This window comes from Lissotriton vulgaris, chromosome 10, assembly GCF_964263255.1.
Source record: "Lissotriton vulgaris chromosome 10, aLisVul1.2, whole genome shotgun sequence".
Classification (NCBI taxonomy): domain Eukaryota; kingdom Metazoa; phylum Chordata; class Amphibia; order Caudata; family Salamandridae; genus Lissotriton; species Lissotriton vulgaris.
In genome coordinates, this window is record NC_141698.1 from 126,711,671 (window position 1) to 126,729,852 (window position 18,182).

Sequence of the window (18,182 nt, forward strand, 5' to 3'; positions counted from 1 at the left end):
GACCCCTAAAATCTGTAGAAATTGGCTACACACTGATTGGCATATTGAACTCTCCCATTAGACTACAGTATTTTATTGGAAACTACACCCACGACATGGAAAGTTGAATGCCACCTATGAACTGCAGCAATTATTATGCCATCCACCTGCGTCACAAGGAAATCATGGCTTCATGCCTATCGTTGTAGCCTGACTGATGCAATTTAAACCTGCAGCCCAACCTGTCAAAATAACCTTTGGGGAGGGAAAAACTTTTATTTTATATAGTAATAATTCACATCTATGTTGGCTTTGTGGCCAAAAAGTGGTGTACCTAGGATTGAAAAATAGGTCATTTAACATTTTAATAACACCATGTCCCTGCCGTGACAAGCCTTAAAGCTATTTTCACAGTGGAAGGCCCTGGTTGTCCTAAGAGAAAACTAAAGTACAGATTAAAATAATAATTCTGCTATCTCGAATTTGGTCCCAGTGAGATGAAAAATTAAACCATTCTTTTTAATATTTATCAATAAACAATTGAATGTTGGGATTGGATTTGTAATAGATATTTAAGAAAACTAGCTATTAGAAAGTTTTCTCATCCCAGGTCCAAGCTCCTGCAGGCTAAATTACATTCGCTCTTCAGCAGCTGCCGAGCAAGTGCTTAACCTTAATGAAGTTTGCAGAGCAGGGACAATGGTATGGGTGCATGGAGGTGTTTTGCTTTAACTGTCAGGAAGGCCATCTGGGGTGGATCCATCAACTTCATAAACTTCAAAGCGCCCTGTAACAAGTAGACGTCCGGCGACACCTGTAGAGGACCAGGCTTTGTCCCCCTAGCTAGGCTGGCATCAGGCACAGTGGAAGGAGAGCTACCCCCAGAACTGGTTTCGAGTGACCACAGAGGAGGGAACTGTTCATCACTCTGCCACACCTCTATGCAAGAGTAGAAAAGTCTCCCTGTCTTGAATTTTAGGAATAAGGATTGGATTGGATTTTGGACACCAACACTGCACAATGGAAGTAGAGTTTTCCCGTCTTGCATTTCGGGAATAAGAAGCCCTGTGGGGTTGTTTACAGTAGGGCAAATAGAAACTATTGCAAACATGGGTAGGGTTGCCCCTGGGAACCTTTACCTCACTGGTTCGGGAAAAGCCATGAGTTACCCCCGCCACAAGCTGGTGCCAGACATTAATGTGGTACCCAAAGGTACCATCCTTAGAAAACTTTCTTGACCTGTGATGGAACAGAAGGACTGCACTTGTTGTTTGAGGCATGCAAAGAGACTTCAAGGGTTAGACCTGCTCCCACTTGTACCCAGGACAAAGAAGTGGACTCTAAGAGTCACTTGGCTCACTTCCCATGTGACAAAAGGAACACATAAAGCTACAAAGGGCTGTTTCTTTGAAGTGACCAGATGACTAGTAGCAAATGGACCTCAAATGGACAATTCTGGTGGCCTCTGCTGAGCCTCCGGTGCATTTCCTGAGGTCCTGGAACCCTTGGATGTGTATAACTGAACATCTCCTAACATCTCTGGAAAACTGTGACTATAAAGATGTTTGGCCTTCCAGACCTCAGGAAGACCAGGACCTACAGCCCAAGCCAATTGACCAAAGGAACGACTTCGCTAGGGCTAAAGAACAGCTTTCTTCAGCTTGGAGCCTCTCGGCAACAGCAAATCTGTTTGATCGGGCCCTTAATGAGAACGTATCCGGCCTCAGGGAACTCATGGCCGGGTACAGCCTACATTCTTGCTAGAGGAGTCTGTGATCCAAAAAAGAGACTAAGTTTGACAGAAGTGTTTGCGAACGAACAGGGATCTGGACAGTGACATATGTTAGGGCATGTCGAGTATGGAAGGGTTTTAACATATTTTTAGTCTTGCATGGAATGCATACCTGGCTGACGTAACATTGCTCTATGCATTTATATTCTCTGTATGTGAGGTTTGACTGCACAAGCAAGTCATTTTTAGGTCTCGCCTAAGACAGTGCATACACAGTCACTTGCAGCAATCAATTTTGTTTCTAAATTTAGCCCGCCCATTTTTTACCACCGGCTTGCTGCATTGTCAATTTTATTTTTTCAGTTTGATTGGTGAGTGCTTGTAGGCTTCAAGTGGGTCACACCTTTTCTCTGTATGTTTGTTTTCTTCCCTTGAACGTAGGCCAAGTAACAAAGTACCAATTGATATCTAGATCAGTGTTCTTCCGCACTGCTTGTGCTCTGATTGTGCTATTAGTTTTTGGACTTTTGCTTACAAGACAACTTGAAACCATCAGAGTTGAAGCTTGCACTTCCCGGTATTCCAAGAGATGAACACAGGCAACTAGTAAAAACTAAACTTTGTGGCTTGCAACCAATCTCCGAAATATATATTTCGCCTACGTGTTGCTTTTATTGATGCTGAAGCTGTAAACGTACGTCTTTGTTTAAGAAGCTGCCATACAATATGTGTTTTTCTGAAAATAATGTTTGCCACTGTATCAAATGAACTTTTTTCATAATAATCTCTTTTATAATTTAGATAATTTAGTCATCATCAAAAGCGTAATTTGAAAAGGTTTATGTTTCACCTTTACCTCTACCAACCCCTAAAATCACCCTTGCCTCAGTTAGCCGCTACCCACCCATAACCCACAAGTCACCCTCACCTCCCTTTCCCTCTACCCACTCCTAAGCCCTCAAGTTACCCTCACCTTTCAATGATCTTTACCCACCCCTGAACCCCGAAGTCACTCTCAGTCCCTTTCACTTCCATCACCCCTGAAGAATCAATTAACTCTCACCTCCCTTTACCTCTTACCACTCACCCATACCTCCCGTCACCTCTACCCATGACTAAACCCTAAAATAAACTTTTTCTAAATACCATAAAAAGTATGTTATTTAAAAAAAAAAACGTAAATGAGGTAACGTACTGTATAGTAAAAGTACAAAACCTTACCTGCATGGTACTCACCTGTGCTATAAGGACTTGTGGTAAATGTCATGCATGATAAAGACTGTGTGGTAAAATCTGTTTCCCATCAAGCAGGATATATCCCTGTTTCTTCCTTTAAAGCTCTCCTGCCTTCATTCTGGTCCCCCTAACTATTTTGGGGGCACTGTTGGTTCTTTTAACACTTGAGAATGTTTGGCGGGCACCTTTGCCTCTTTAACAGTGTGCCCTCCTCCCCCACACCCTGGGCCTCATTAATGAGGTTTTGCTGTAGGGCAGTGCCGCAGACCTTCCTGCTGCGCTTCCCTACGGCAAAAGAAAAGGGCAGGGATGCGCTGTATCTATAAGATACGGCGCATTCCTGTCCTTGTCCCCTGCGCCGGCGCACAATGGGCTGCCTGCGCCATCGCAGGCACCTTTGCATAATGGTGCAAGGGTGCCTGCGCTGCAGGGATGATTATTGTTGTACAGGAAGTGAAACCTCTCTGTACAAAAATACAGAGGCAGCACACATAGAAAAAGGAAAAACGAGGCGAAATAAAGATATTCCTCCCCATTGCGCCTCCCTTATGCCTCCCCTGGGGAGGCGTAAGCTTTTGGCACTGCCTCAGAATTACGATTTCTGGCGCAGTGTCAAAAGGCCGTGGATATTGCTGGGACGGCCCCCAGCAACACCCATTGCACGCCCCTTTAACGCAGAACACTGCGTTAAAGGGACTGATATTTATCAGGCACCATTAACCCCTTCGCTGCGGGGGTTATTCCCCCGCTGTGCTGGGGGGGAGGGGGGCGTGCACAGCGCCCCCATGCTCATGACGAGTTGAGCTCGTCATGAGCTACAGTGCTCCTGTGCTCATGACGAGCTCAGCTCGTCACAGGTGCATTGGCTCCGTGGAACGTTCAGCACAGAATTCTCCCCGCACCTGAGCGTTCCACGGGCCATGACGAGCTGAGCTCGTCATGAGCATCGGAGCGCCGTGGCTCATGACGAGCTCAGCTCGTCATGAGCGTCGAAGACGTTAAGCCAAAAAATGTGGCTTAGTTCTGCCTGATAAATATCACACAGACTACTGCGCCACAGAATGTCACAAAAAGTGACGTTCCGATGAAGCAAGGGGCCTCATAAAGGAAGACCCCTTTACTTTAGGTCTCGCCTTGCAAGGCATTTTGTTTACTTACCAGAGGCTTAGAGCCTTCCCGGCGCTTACAGTTGGTTGGCTTCATCGTCATTTCCTTGCTTCTTTTTGGTCAGCTTCACTTTCTCTTCTTGTATTTGTCCCTACCCAGGAGCATAACCAAAGCACTGCTTTCCTTCCCAAGTGTCCTTCCGCCGCGCATCGCTTTCAAGGGTATGTTTTCTCCTTTTACTTGTACCCCCTTCCTCCCTTGTGCATTGTTGCTTGCCCTGCACCACAACCCTCCTCCTGTGTTGTTGCTGTCTGGTGTGACCCTGCGCATCCCCTGTTGTTTCTTGCCTAGTCCATCCCCACCCCCTTTGTTGCTTACCTCTTTCCATCGGCCAGAAAAAAAGACCCCCAAAAGTCATGCCAATAGGTTTTAAGATACTACAAAGATGCAGACGGCGGTGCCCTCTCCACTCTGCGTGCCTTTTTTGCCACTGTCTTCATGCGGGACCAATACAGCGAACTTCAGCTTGGAAATAAGATAATGTAACTTTTTTTTGTGGAGGCAGAGAATAATTCCATGTTTTGAAAGTGGATCACTGACCCTTGAGGTATGGGTTGGCTGCATCATATTGTTTTTTTCTAACTTAAAGCCAGGCTGCACAGCTGCCGTACAACATGGCTAAAAGAAATTGACAAAGCCAATATCACATAGGCTAGCCCTATTAGCTTTGCCAATGCTTGTTATTTTGTCAGTTAACAGGCGCATGCTTGTTTGTAAGCTTGACAGCTGAAGAAACAGTTACAAGGAAAATGAAATTGTGTGATCCATCCTGTGGAGTGAAGGAAATAAAGGAGTATATATACATTTGAATATCCTGCATAATGTACAGGAGCAGCGTGCGGGCAGACCCCTAATTCCTCAGTTGGACACCAAGCCGAGAAAAGATTTACAAGCTATTGGTACAGGGGTGGAGTAAGACACAGACTAGTTGCTAGAGGGGGTGCTGACAATGGTGTCCTGACTTTGTGCCAGATGATTCCATAACCTATGCAGGGAGCCATAATAGCATCATTATGTATAATTGAAACTAACTCAACCGTGCAGTTAAAGGACCACTTACAACTAATTTAGGCGATTACAGAAGTGTGATGAAATATGAGAGGGGTATACTTGACCTTCGCCTAATTTGTACAATTATGGTTAGAATGTATACACATTCATTTTAATGCATTTGATTCATAGGCGAATAGTGTCTAATCATACAGGAAAATACCAATCATGTGTGCCCACTGAATCCGGGGTATGGATGGGGTTCTATACATACAGCCTGTGAATGAGATATTCTTGGACAGGTTTGTCTGAACTCAGTGGAGATGGAGTGACAGACACTCACCAATTTCTTATTTTCTCCGGAAAGGATGAAATTATATTTCGGGGCTTAGGGCATCCACTGGGCCTGATCCTAAGATTCTGTGGGTGGCAGGGGACAGGGTGCATCAGAATCCAGCATTGGAAGTGGGAAGACATCCAGATCCATCTGACTTAAGCATGTATTTCAGCACAGTACCCGGCGCATGTGAAATAATGAGATTATATCATGGTAGGATACAGGTTTTTACTGCCCCATTAAGGATAAAAGCTGTCCCACAAATATGCAGAACACCACAAAACGATGCACCCGATGAAGGGAGTCACCTCAGATCAATGTGGGGAAGATACAAGCACAACAAATGATGCAGACTGGGAGGAGAAAGTTCTTATATTAGAGGAGATCATATCTGGCTTCCGTCTGATACATTATAAAATATTGCACTTTGCATACTACTAATAGGCACTTCTGTTAAAAAAAAAGAAATTAAGGTGGGAACAGGTGGGCTCATGTTTGAGTGGATGCAAAATGCAGGATTCTTTGTACAGGATTCTCGTGCCCCCAGATGCAGAGTTTTTGGGGATCTGTGATGTAAGTCTGTGACACGCTTCTTTGTCTTCAAACACAGCCTCTTCCTACCCACGATGCTTGTATAGTATGGACATTGGGGCATGTGTATTCTGAACTTTTATGTTGATTTATGATCGCCTTACTGTGTATCTGACATTGAATTCATACTAATGTTTGATAGATACGTGTTTTTTATTGTCACGAATTCCCTCCCACACTACCCTCACGACTTCACGTCCCCCTTACCCCCAGGGGCACTAGTACAACTACAACTTGTGAATTTGCTTATGATTGCCTTTTTCCTATAATGTGAATTAAACATTATAGATGTATTCTTTGTTTACTGGATTCATTTAATTGTTTCTAAATAATATGTTCTCCCCCACTGGGACCCCTCTATTCTTAACGCTAGATACCCAGGTCCCAGTGACTTTATTGGGTCAACCCTCTCCTTTGATACTCAACAATCAACCAACAAACATAACAATTCCAATGCCAGTCCGGTCCTTGTCTACTAGAAATGTGAAATACTTTAAATAACATAGTTGTACTAAATGCTACACAATAGAGGATGTGGCGTTACGCCCCCCTCTTGAAATGCCCTCTATCTGCTGGGTGTCCAGCTTCAGAACCGAAATCCTAACGTCAGGACCCTCCAACTCGGAGCGCGCGCTGCGAGCTCTGCGACAAACTCGGGCAGGGCTAACTCAGCATGTGCTCCTGCCCAGTTGATAATGTTAAGAACCTTCTGAGGGCACTATCTATCACATTCTTCCACCTCCTCTTCTTTGGAGGGCAGAATGTTGAGCGGTTCCACGCGGAGAGAGGGTACAAAGAGCACCTTTTGTCTGGATGATTATAAGCCCCATTATTTAACTGTATATGATAAACATAATTACCAAAGAAACACTTTTATCATTGAAAATGTGCTGGATAATTTTTCTGTTTTTGAATAATTTGTGGTATTTTTTTTGTGCAAAGAAGAAAAGGGTTAATGCCTCTGATGTACGTAGTCACATGTGCTTCACGCATCTGTAAAGTGTGTTGCATCGCTCATGCTGGTCTCATTGTAAATTAGTCGCCATAGGCAGGGCCACTGGAAATGTGTAATTGTGCGGCTGTGGCGACTTTCGCATAATTATAGATTTGCTGCATTTGCCTCACATTGTATCATCTGGAGAAGTGTGGCTCAATGATTAGAGCGGCAGACCCTGATGCAGAGGTCTAGCCCGGGACCAGAGTTCAATTCCCCGCCTCGACGGGTCTTGGACTCGAAATTTAACTGACCTGATAATTCTCGCCTCGTGCCTATTCCAATCATGGAGTCCCACTCTGCAACTCTGGGCAATAGCTTGCTTAATTTCCACAACGGCCCCCACAACGCTAAAGATGCCTGGTCTCCACCTTGGGGGTGCCCAGGAGTGGACGCCTCACAGGGAAAGCCAGGATGGGTTCCACAGCGGTATTCGTACAAGCGCCTTGAGACCCTTGCGGGTGAGTAGTGCGCTATACAAGTATCAATTTACATTTACATCTGGCACCTACTCTGCAGATTTTAACAAACAAAATTGTTTCTACCTAAAACGGTTCAAAAGTTAACAAAAACGCAGCGACACGTGTTGGAGTGCAGTGAAAGGTCCTTTGCAAAGGTTGACTGGTCACCTTTCTGTAACTTATTGCTATATTTGTCTGTTAAACTGGTACCAATGAGGTGCAACTAATACCCAGGCAGTGTTAACAAGTGAACAAATGACAACATAATGAAGTACTACTAGTGCAAAACGTGCCACATAATGCTGCATAATTTGCCTTTCCTTGCCGCATAATTTGCTCAACCTGCCGCATAATTTGACCCTCCCCTGCCGCATAATTTCAGTGACCCTGGCCACAGGGGGTGTAGCTGGCATTAGTGCAGCGGACGCAGTGGTACCAGGCCAAGGGGAGTGCACCCAAGTATGGATTTCGTTTTTTTTTATCCACCCTAGGACAGAGCAGCACGTTTTCCTTACTTGAAGTCAGGCCTATGAGGCCCTTCCTAAACCACTTCTTGCCAAGAGCAGTCGCACCCCTCAACTGCAAAACATCCCCTGTATCAGTAAAAGTGCAGACCAAGGCCTATTCAGACTTTTAATTTCGAAACTCTGAAGTCGATCCGCACTTTGCATTCATGGCTCATTACGATAACGAATGAAAAACTTCAAAAAAATGTTTCCGCAGATGCAGACACTGCAATCCTACGTCTTGCTGGCAGCCTGCATTTATCTGCGATGCCATCTTCATGACACCGCTCTCTGCGCGTGCCTCTCGCTTCCCTCCCCAGTCCCCCCCCCCCGCCCCATCCAAGGCTCTTCCCCCCGGGATATAAACTGCACGCTTTGTGCCTCATCTGCGGCTCCATCCGTCAAAGGGATCACGTGACTCCGGCACGTAATGGGCCGGAACATCTCGCAGCTTCAATAAAAGGTGCGTAGGGCGGCCTCTCTTTTTTTATTTAAATCACTTCCGCCCTTTCCACGGGGTTGGGAAGGAATATCCACAGCACCGCTATTGATTAATACCTGCTTTTACGTAATGATCCATGTGTGCAGATGCAACTGGCAAGAGATGGACTTTAAACTCACACTGCAGACAGAACATGACGTAAAAGAATCAAACAGCGAGGCAAGTGAGCTACAAAACATTCCAGAGTGTAGCTTGTTCAGGCGTGACGTACTCGCCCACAATAACGTCCGGTACAAAGTGCACAAGATGCGGGAGAGGGCAATTGCACTTTTAAAGTCATGTTTAAATTCTACATTTTTGGACTAATGTTTTTAGCTTGGGTGCTCACAAAAGTTACATTTGCACCTAACTCAGCCAGCCCACACGCTGAGTACCCTTTTAAAGGCATCTGAAGGCCAATGTGAGTGCACATTCTTTCGGCAAACAGTTATTATAATGATGATTCCAGCACTTAAAGTGCAAGCTTCATCGTGGTGATCTAGAAACGTCGACCGAATGACCGAAACTACGCCACGGACTCTCCTGGACTTCTTTACTTTTTCTTTTGATCTAGCCGCCATTTTGCTGCTGCTCTCAGCCGCTTTTCTCTGGACCCTGACCCGCCATCTTGCCCATTCCCTCGTCCTTTAACCCCTTTCCCTCGTTTCCCCCTTGACGATCCTCAAATGTTTCTTCCCTTTTCTGATTTACCTTTTCTCCATACCCTTGGATCCCTCCCACCCTCCCTTGGTGCTGTGACTGCGTCCCCCCTCCGACCCCAGTTAATGGAACTCTGCTTTTCTGTATATAGAGATAACTCTAATCACTAGTATATGCAGTAGACCTTTGTACTCTCTACCATTCCTATGTGACTTTTAGAGTATGTCCATTCATATCTCTTCCCTATGTATATAGAGATAATTCTAATCACTAGTATATGTAGTAGACCTTTGTACTCTCTACCATTACTATGTGACTCTTAGAGTATATCCATTCGTATCCCTTCCCGATGCATATAGTGATAACTCTAATCACTAGTATATGTAGTAGACCTTTGTACTCTCTACCATTACTATGTGACTCTTAGAGTATATCCATTTGTATCTCTTCCTTGAGTGACTTTACTATTTGTACATTTGCAATTTTTCTTTCTGTTTGTATCTCGTCCTTGTGTGACTTTACATCTTGTACATTTGCAATTTTTTCTGTTTGTATCTTTTATGTAATGCATGTAATCCTTAGTCCTTATGTTTTGCAACTTTGCAACTGGTTCTTATGTAAAGCGCTCTGACACCTTCGGGTAAAGTTTGCGCTATATAAAATCACATTAAATAAATAAATAAGCTGTGAGCATCTTCAAAAACTTCAGGGGGTAACCCGAGCAGAAGACTGGTGTGAGAGGCCCCTTCTGGAGTAAACACAGACATACCAGGGGAAGAAGCAACCACGGGGTGCCACGGATGTGACGCTGACGCTCTGGACTGCTGACTCTCTGGACTGTTTATGCGAAGGGGCCCTTCAGAGCCAAGTGAATGCAGCCTCGGCCCATGCCTTGTGAGTAGGGGGGTCGGCAGATGTGTGGAGTGGAAGCTAACACTGGTGGCATCGTGGCAAAGGCGCTGTCATCCAAATGATACTTTACATATCAGGACAGTTTGATTTCTGGGATAAAAGTGGTGCTATTCATACTTGTTTTCAAACAATTGCCGTGCTGTTCCTAGAGAGAGAGAGGAGGGATTAGTACAGTCTGTGATGCAAATGATTAAGGCACAGTGACTGCAAGGTAACCCTGGGAATCCATTTTGTTGGATTTAATGCCCTCACACACCCTTTCAGGTGTCATGCTTCATCATTTGGGCCTGCTCCTCGTTGGGTCGGCGGTCGAATACCCAACGGGCAACACCTCATAGAGGGGCTCTTTGGCGGAGATCTTTTTCCAACAGCCGTATGGATGAAGTGCGGGTATGGGGCCAGAATAGAGGGAAGACGTGGAGTAGTGAATTAAAATAAAGCCAGTGGTACCGGGAACGATTTATTCAGAAGGTCCACTGCTTTAATTAAAAACGGTTTTCTAGAGGAGAGTATCTAAAGGTTCCAGCGGCGAGGGGTAGGTGCGTGAAGTGCAGCTCAGGGATTACCAACCTTGCGGTGGAAGATCTACCTGAAGCTTTACCCGCTGGATACTGTCGTTATCTGACTGTTAATAACTTTGGGTATTGGCAGTCACAATAGAAGAAGGGTAATATAGTATTGTTCTGCCTTCACCCCTTAGTGTTGTTGCCACATCAGCATACATACATTACACTTTAGGGTATTAGAGTAGACAGATTTTTTCACCTTTAGATACTTGCTAAATAGTCATCTGGGTCCTGAAGAATCGCTTGTTAAATTTACATTAGCGAGAAACATGTTGACCGGACTATAACAAACTCTGGAGGATTTCTGGAAACATAATTTTCCAGCACTCTCCTCTAGAAAACCGTTTTAATCCCTCCTCTCTCTCTCTAGGAACAGCACAGCAATTTTTTGAAAAGACGTATCCTTTTGGGCACGCTGTGACTGGACCTTCTACTCGTACCGAGTAGTAATAGCCCATTACTCCTCCTTCTTTGATACCACGCTATTCATACTTGGGCACTGTGCATTCTGGCACCACAAGGGTGAGCTACAAATTGGGCAAAGTGCATGCTTGCATTATTTCATTGTTGCTTTCCAATGCAGAAACATGTGTTTTCTGGCAGCAGTGCCTTACCTGCTGAGGTAATCATGATTTCTGGCATGACTTTGCTGCTTCTCATAAAGAGTATTATACAATTTGACTTGACATTGATTATTTGCATATCTACATGTAGGATACTTTTTATTAATTAGAAATGAATGCTTAATTCAGAAGTGCTTAAGTAAACATGACATGGCTGTAGTCGGCTTGCATTAACATCCATTCACATTTGCAGAAAGAAAGGTGGGCTTCTAAATTAAGTGAACAATCCTTTCCAGGTGCATGTGTTTCTCTGTGTTCTTTTCCAACTCGGAAAAAATAAGCTAAATAGTTCTCTTCACAGTGCCTGTTTGTTGCTAAAATCTGAATTGTATTAATTTGACATCTCTGGAGGAAGCCATGTTCAGGATGGTCCTGTTGTTGCAATATATTATTCAAGTCCATTTGCCTAGGCTAGAATGAGAGAGCCATTCGTGCTCTCAGGATGTTATTGTTTGTAAAGGTACATAAACTGACTGACACTTCCTTTATTTCCCATAGACACAAACATATTAATATGCAGTAAAGTGGGAGTTTACGAGATGTTACTTATTTGACTAATATTGTGTATTCGAGCAGTTGTTGTCTAGCTCTAACCCTATCATGTCATTTCACACTGTGTCCTGTGCGTGGCTTTTCTGCCTAAAACCCTATAAAAGATGATGCTTTTGGGATGTGTGCCAAGGCTTTCCGCACTTGCTTACTGAGCAGAATCTGTGCTAGTCTGTCATTTGATTTATACTTAGAGCTTTTGCACATTCTTTGGAGGCAGACTCTATATCAGTCATCTTGCTGAACTAGATTTTGGTTTTGGCTGCTTACTTACTTTGGAGGTTTACCTTATGTTGATTTTCTTGCATTATTTGACTTTAACTCATTATAAATGCTAATTTCCCACTGATTTGACTAACATGTTTTTGCTTTCTGCTTATGTACCGACCCTCTTAATTGTTTTAATTAGAGTATCACACACAAGGGTGTTCCTGGAATGGACTGCTGGTCTGTACAAATGCGATATGCAAAAACTACCATGGCATTGTTTGCATTACACACCAAGCACTACCATCATGGCAGTACCTTTAATCTGACAGACACCGCTGACGTATGAGGACTGAACCTGCTCAATAAGTAACCTGTACCAATCCAATCACCCGAATTAGCAGCCCTTGCAACCCGAGTTAGTCATTTTGCAATCAGCAGCCTCCAGTCACAAGGAACAGCAGTGGCCCTTTTACCATCAGTTATTAGATCTGACAAGCAGGTACACTTGAGCAGCACTTCGAGCTGATTGGACTGTTTAGTATCATATTATTAGAAGCACACATCTTGCTGACCTTTTAACTTACACAGAATTTAACACAGGTTGCATTCTGTAAGGGAAGTGACTCAGTGGGGCATCCCACATCCTAGAGATGAAGCAATGCTGCAGTCATGACCAGGGCTGGCTCTAGGGTGGTGCGACAGTGGCCACGGCACTGGGCGCTGACTTTCAGGTAGGGGGCGGCGCCCACCGGTCCGGAAGAGGATTCATTTTAAAGCTCTAGTCCTGGCCTTTAAGGCCTTCCACGACTCAGGGGCAACCTACATCAGGAACATAATTCAGCAATATGCCCCTCTACGCACCTTGCGGTCCTCGGCTCAAGAGCTAGCTACCATCCCGAAGTTTTCCCGCGCCCGTACGGGTGGCCGTTCTTTTCAAGTGGTGGCATCCCGGTTATGGAATAGTCTGCCTCTTTCTCTCAGACAGGTACAGGATCTTCTTGTTTTTAGGAGGAAACTTAAAACCTGGCTGTTTCAACATTAAACTAGCTCTCGAACTTTAGTGCACAATGTCTGTCACGAGGTTCTTCAGCTCAGGGACACTCCTGGGAGTATCCATGCGCTTTATAAGTAACTGGTAACATAACATAACAATTATTAGGGCTTAAAATTACCTGCTGCTGCGTTCCTGGCCTCCAGCAATTTATAGGCAGCAATAAAAAATTCAAAATAACTGTGGTGATTAAGATTCTTCGTAGAACAGATTGGAGTTTTGTCCAGTGGAAGTTTTGATTCATCATAAGGTAGCGCAGAGGGTTAATATGCCTGCTGCAAAGAACTGAACCATGCAGATCACAAAGTGCATATAATGTAAGTAGGTCAGTGGGTTACTGCTTTTGTTACTTGCACTTTATGCTTTAAAATCCTAATATAAAACAGTGAGCTATTAACTGTCATTAAAGAGCTGCATGCAAAGTGCAAGGTAAAGATAAGAGAATTATGTTTTTCCCCAGCTTTTCATTATCCTAATATTGTGAAAAGGGTTCATTTGGCTGGAAATGAATTCCTCTTATTACAGAGAACGCCCCCCCCCCGCCATGGTGTTACTTTGTAAATTCGGAGTTTGTGCTTCTCCAGACCAAGCACTCAAACTATACTGCTTGTCTGTATGGATGACATGTGACTCCTACATCTTGTAGTCCTCTGTCTTATGTAATTTTTTCCTATATACTGATTTACACACATATGAGTGATTGTCTCTGTGTGAAGTTAAGTGTTCTGACATCCTGCACTGGTACGAGCAGCACTATAAAACTAATTAAATGCACCTGGGAGAACGCGGTTATGGAGACTTGTGGAGCACTTTTAAAGGGTGGTAGCAAGGGAATACGTGACAGAGGTGGTCATTGGGGGGCGCCAACAAACATTGTCACACCGGGTGCCACCTGCCCTAAAGCCGGCCCTGGTCATGGATATTAGTCTGCCTACATCTGTTCTTCCTGTGTCTGGCACACAATTTATTTAGAGGCACATTCATACATTTCTGCTTTGGAGAAATGCAGCTCCTGGCATTCCCTCAGACCTAAAAGTATTGTAACACTTCATTAGTTTACTGTAGAACTGCCTGAAAGCATTCCAGGCTATGAAGCCATTTGTAAAACAATGCTGTAATAAGCAAATGTATTGTTCACTAACATTTTCTTTGTGGGAGAACCTCTGTCTGAAACCAACTTAAGAAATGCAGCCTTCATCACTACTTTCACAAGCACGGCCCAATTTGGAAGAGTTCTGAAAGCTCTGGCAGGGCTGGTTTTAGTGCCCTGTGCGGTCCTATAAGGTGCCCAGCCCAAGCCACCCAAAAGAATACCAGAACCTTCTGTAGATGCTAAACCATGCAGGATGGGCACTATGGGCCTCATTAGGATGCCGGGCGGGCTTTGCCCGCCCGCCATCCCATCGATAAACGGGACCGCCCGCCATAAGGGCGGGGTTCCTGTGTGGGGCATGAGGATGTGCCCGCCACCGTGGCGGACACATCCTGTATTTTTAGTATTGTGGCCGGCGGAGCTCTCTGCTCCGCCCGCCACAATACAAAAATTGCTTTGCAGCATTTACATAAACAAAGCGGCAGGCACCGCGCAGTGCCTGCCGCTTTGTTTATGCAACTGTGGGGGGGCACCACAGGTACCCCGTGTGCATGCCCCTAACCACCTTCACTCTGGGGGCCCGCAGGGGGCCCCCAGAGTGAAGACCGCCTGCCTTTCATAATATGGCTGGCGGTGTCTGATAGACACCGCCACCATATTATTCATTTTCCGCCCCGGTCGCAAGGCGACCGGGGCGGAAAAGTGGTTGGCGGTGTCTTGCTCCGCTGCGGTCCCCCCGCCATTGTAATATGGCGGGGGGAATTCAGGGAAGGATGTCGGGCGGATTGCCTCCACCAGGCTGGTGGTGGCAATCAGCCCGACATCCTAATGACCCCCTATGTGTTGAAAGAAAGGAAGTACAGTACCTAGGAAATTTAAAATGCGTGTTAAAAATTGCTATAGCCAATAGCAAAGCAGTGGTCAATGAACCGTTCAAAATATCATCACTTCTTCAGGCCCATATATAGAACAGGTAGCCAAGTTGTAATGGAAGGTTATGGAGGAGCAAGAAGGAACGCTTCCACCCCAACATGGCAGCACATACTCACCCATGTGAAGTGATATGTACCACAAGTGAAGTTCTGAGCCTGCTACAAGGGACTTATTTTAAAGATAATTTCTATGAATTATTGAGTGGTATCAAAATATCACACTCCGTAGTATCCAAGGGATATCAATCTTATTTGACACAATATGAATTTCTGGAAGGTCAGAAGAAAAACAGAGCAAAAAAGGTTATATTTCAAATTAATTCTTTACTTGAAAAAAGTTTTGGGGGATGTATGTACACAAATCAATTAAAGCATAAATAGTCATGAACAAAGATAGACAATGTTTTTTGCTATAGTTCATAACATTATACATCAACTCCGGCTCAATCAAACAGACAACCCAAATTATACAATAAAACGTGGTTGTAAGCTGGTGTCTAAAGACAACATTAAAGGAGATGATGACAAGGTGTCGATGTTTCGGTCTCTGCTGTATTCATCAATAAGACCATCATCAGGACGATGTTTATTCGAATGCTGTATAGGACTCCCTTTATAATTACTGGAGGACCGCTTCAGTCGATATAGGCGGGCCACATTAAAATGCTTCAAAGAAGATTCAATTGGACAACTGCTGTTGGTCCAAGAAAACTGGCTATGCAGTCCAGTCGTAGGAATGTTCGATCCTATATTCAAAAATAACTTCGGCGGCGAAATTGTATTCCCGTGGGTTCGTCTGAACAAAAGTAGAGCCCTTGTTATCTACAATGAAAATACTTGGACTGGAAAGAGGGTCAAATGCTTTGCTTCAGCTTAGATAGGCATGTGTGGATGATGTGCAAAAATAGATGGAAGCAAGCTTTCTGGCCCTGAACAGGGCAAATATCAACATTCTGGAAATAGCCCTCTCGTCTCCGAGCACCCCTTCTGTCCTGTGACCAGGGCAACTGGAATTATGCGACACAGAAGGACCAGATTATGCAACAGGGCTGACTACATTATGCAACAATAAGTCAACCTTTGCAAAGGGTCTACCCACTGTGTGGCAACACGCGTCACCACATTTTTAGTAACGTCTGCAGATTATGCTGCGGGTTGTGCATTATGTGGTACATCCTTAATTATGTGGAAAAGTCACAGCTGCAAAATCACATATGGATATGAACCAGAGAACTAGGGATGGGGTACTCGGACTTCAACCACTAAGATAATTAACGTGTGAGTAACAGACAATCTTCTTTTTAGGGCTCAGATTTGATATTCTTATAATTACTGTATTTCCATCTACATATAGTTAAAACCGTAATCTTTTTTTCAGAATTCCAGAAACAGAATGGTGCATCGAGTACCGGTGTGAGTGCCACTGTCGCAGGACGACTTCAATGTAATCTAAAGCCAGCTTCCAGTTGAGACTTCTCAGGGCGCCCAATAATTCAAAAAGGGCGGCAATATTGACCCCGCTTCGAAACTGCAAAGCTATGACAGTAAGTGCCACATAAAATTAGCAAATATTGTTATTAATTATCCTTTCACCTTGATTTGAGACTTGAGGCAGGAGAGTACTAAAAGGACCACACATTGCAGCCTGGCATACACCCAAAGAAATCACCATCTTAGTTGCAGAGCTTAATTTGTAAAAATGGAAGCACCATGGTGCTGGTCAGGAGCCTAAAGCGGCTTGCATTGCCCATTGCCCCTGCTAGCACTGCTAATGACTGTACCAGCACAACTGCTAACCATTTCACTCCTAAAAGTCTGACATACAGACTATTCCAGGCCGCTAAAAGTTACTGGAATGGCTCAGGCAGCAGGTATTCGTCATTTTTAGTTTATATTAAATCATTAACCCCTTCCATGCTGATGACGAAACCCAGCCGTCATGCACTACGGTGCTCGTGTGCTGATGACGGCTGGGGTTCGTCACGGCCCGCCCCTGTTCGTGTTGTTTACAGCACACCAGGGGAATCGCGGCCGCATGGAAGGGGTAAAATAACTTTTGTTGTGCTCCTTTCAAAAGCAACAAAGAGCGCCCCCATGTGTCTGACTGTCATAAGAGCCAGTGTTGACTATTAAGTGCTGGTGCTGAGCACCAGAAACCACTGGCCCAAACTAAGCACTGGTTCAAAAGAAATACAATTTATTTGTGATGCTTTTCACATTATTGTAATTTTATTCGAAACAGCACATTCACCGCACATCCTACCAGTAAGAAACTGGACACCCTAGCCGGAGTGCGGTTGCAAGATCCCTCTATGCCGGCTTGAGAGCATGCAGTCCTCCTTGGGCTTTCCTTAAATCATTTGTTTTGTGTGTTTTAGTGCAATTAGTTCAAATGACACAAACCAAGACTACAACTCCCAGAATTCAAAGATTTTTCAAATGATAGGTTCGTGTTGGGAATGCAGTGTCCAGCAGGCCAAGGCAGGCTTTGGGTTCAGGCTGGTTACTGCTGCAGTCTGAAAGATCAAACCCACAGCTCAAGTAGGGTACACTGCAATGGAACCAGTGTGAACCATCCAGCTGAGCATCTTTCAAGGAAAAACAAGAAAACACGGAGAGTCCGTAAAAAGACGATACACAGAAGTACTCACATCACTTCCAAGCGAGCCATCCGGGAATCGTTCCCGCCCAAGGAAATGATCTCACACGTATAGTCTCCGATGTCGCCAGACCAGGTCTGGCTGATGAGTAGTGAGCCATCTTGATCCAACACAATCCTGGAACTACTTGCTGGATTGAGAAGCAGGCTGTCTTTCTTCCAAACAAACCTGAGGGTCAAAAAATATAAAAGGTGGTTGCACAGTATGCCATCAAAACACACAAAGTAAGCAAAAGATCTTAGGGGTTTTTCTGCCCTAACAACTCCATACTCACAATCACACCCCCTTTCTGTTCTCTTCCTTTTCAATCTCTTTTAGGAACAAGTTCATGAGTACCAAAGGCCAGGCCTGGTAAATTATTATTAAATGTTAATTTGCACAACGGTGCTCCTTCCCAGCATATTACATGGCATGATGTAAAATAGCTATTGAGATTAATAACTGAACAACCA

General features: G+C 44.5%; 1 protein-coding gene across 1 annotated transcript in view; it reads right to left on the bottom strand.

The window, feature by feature from the left end:
• Window positions 1–18,182, bottom strand: part of SDK1 (sidekick cell adhesion molecule 1) — a 1,937,536-nt gene that overhangs the window by 528,351 nt on the left and 1,391,003 nt on the right. Inside the window, exon 13 of the mRNA XM_086940699.1 lies at window positions 17,722–17,898. Within this exon, the coding sequence (XP_086796825.1) occupies window positions 17,722–17,898 (177 nt within the window). The remainder of the gene's footprint in view (window positions 1–17,721; window positions 17,899–18,182) is intronic.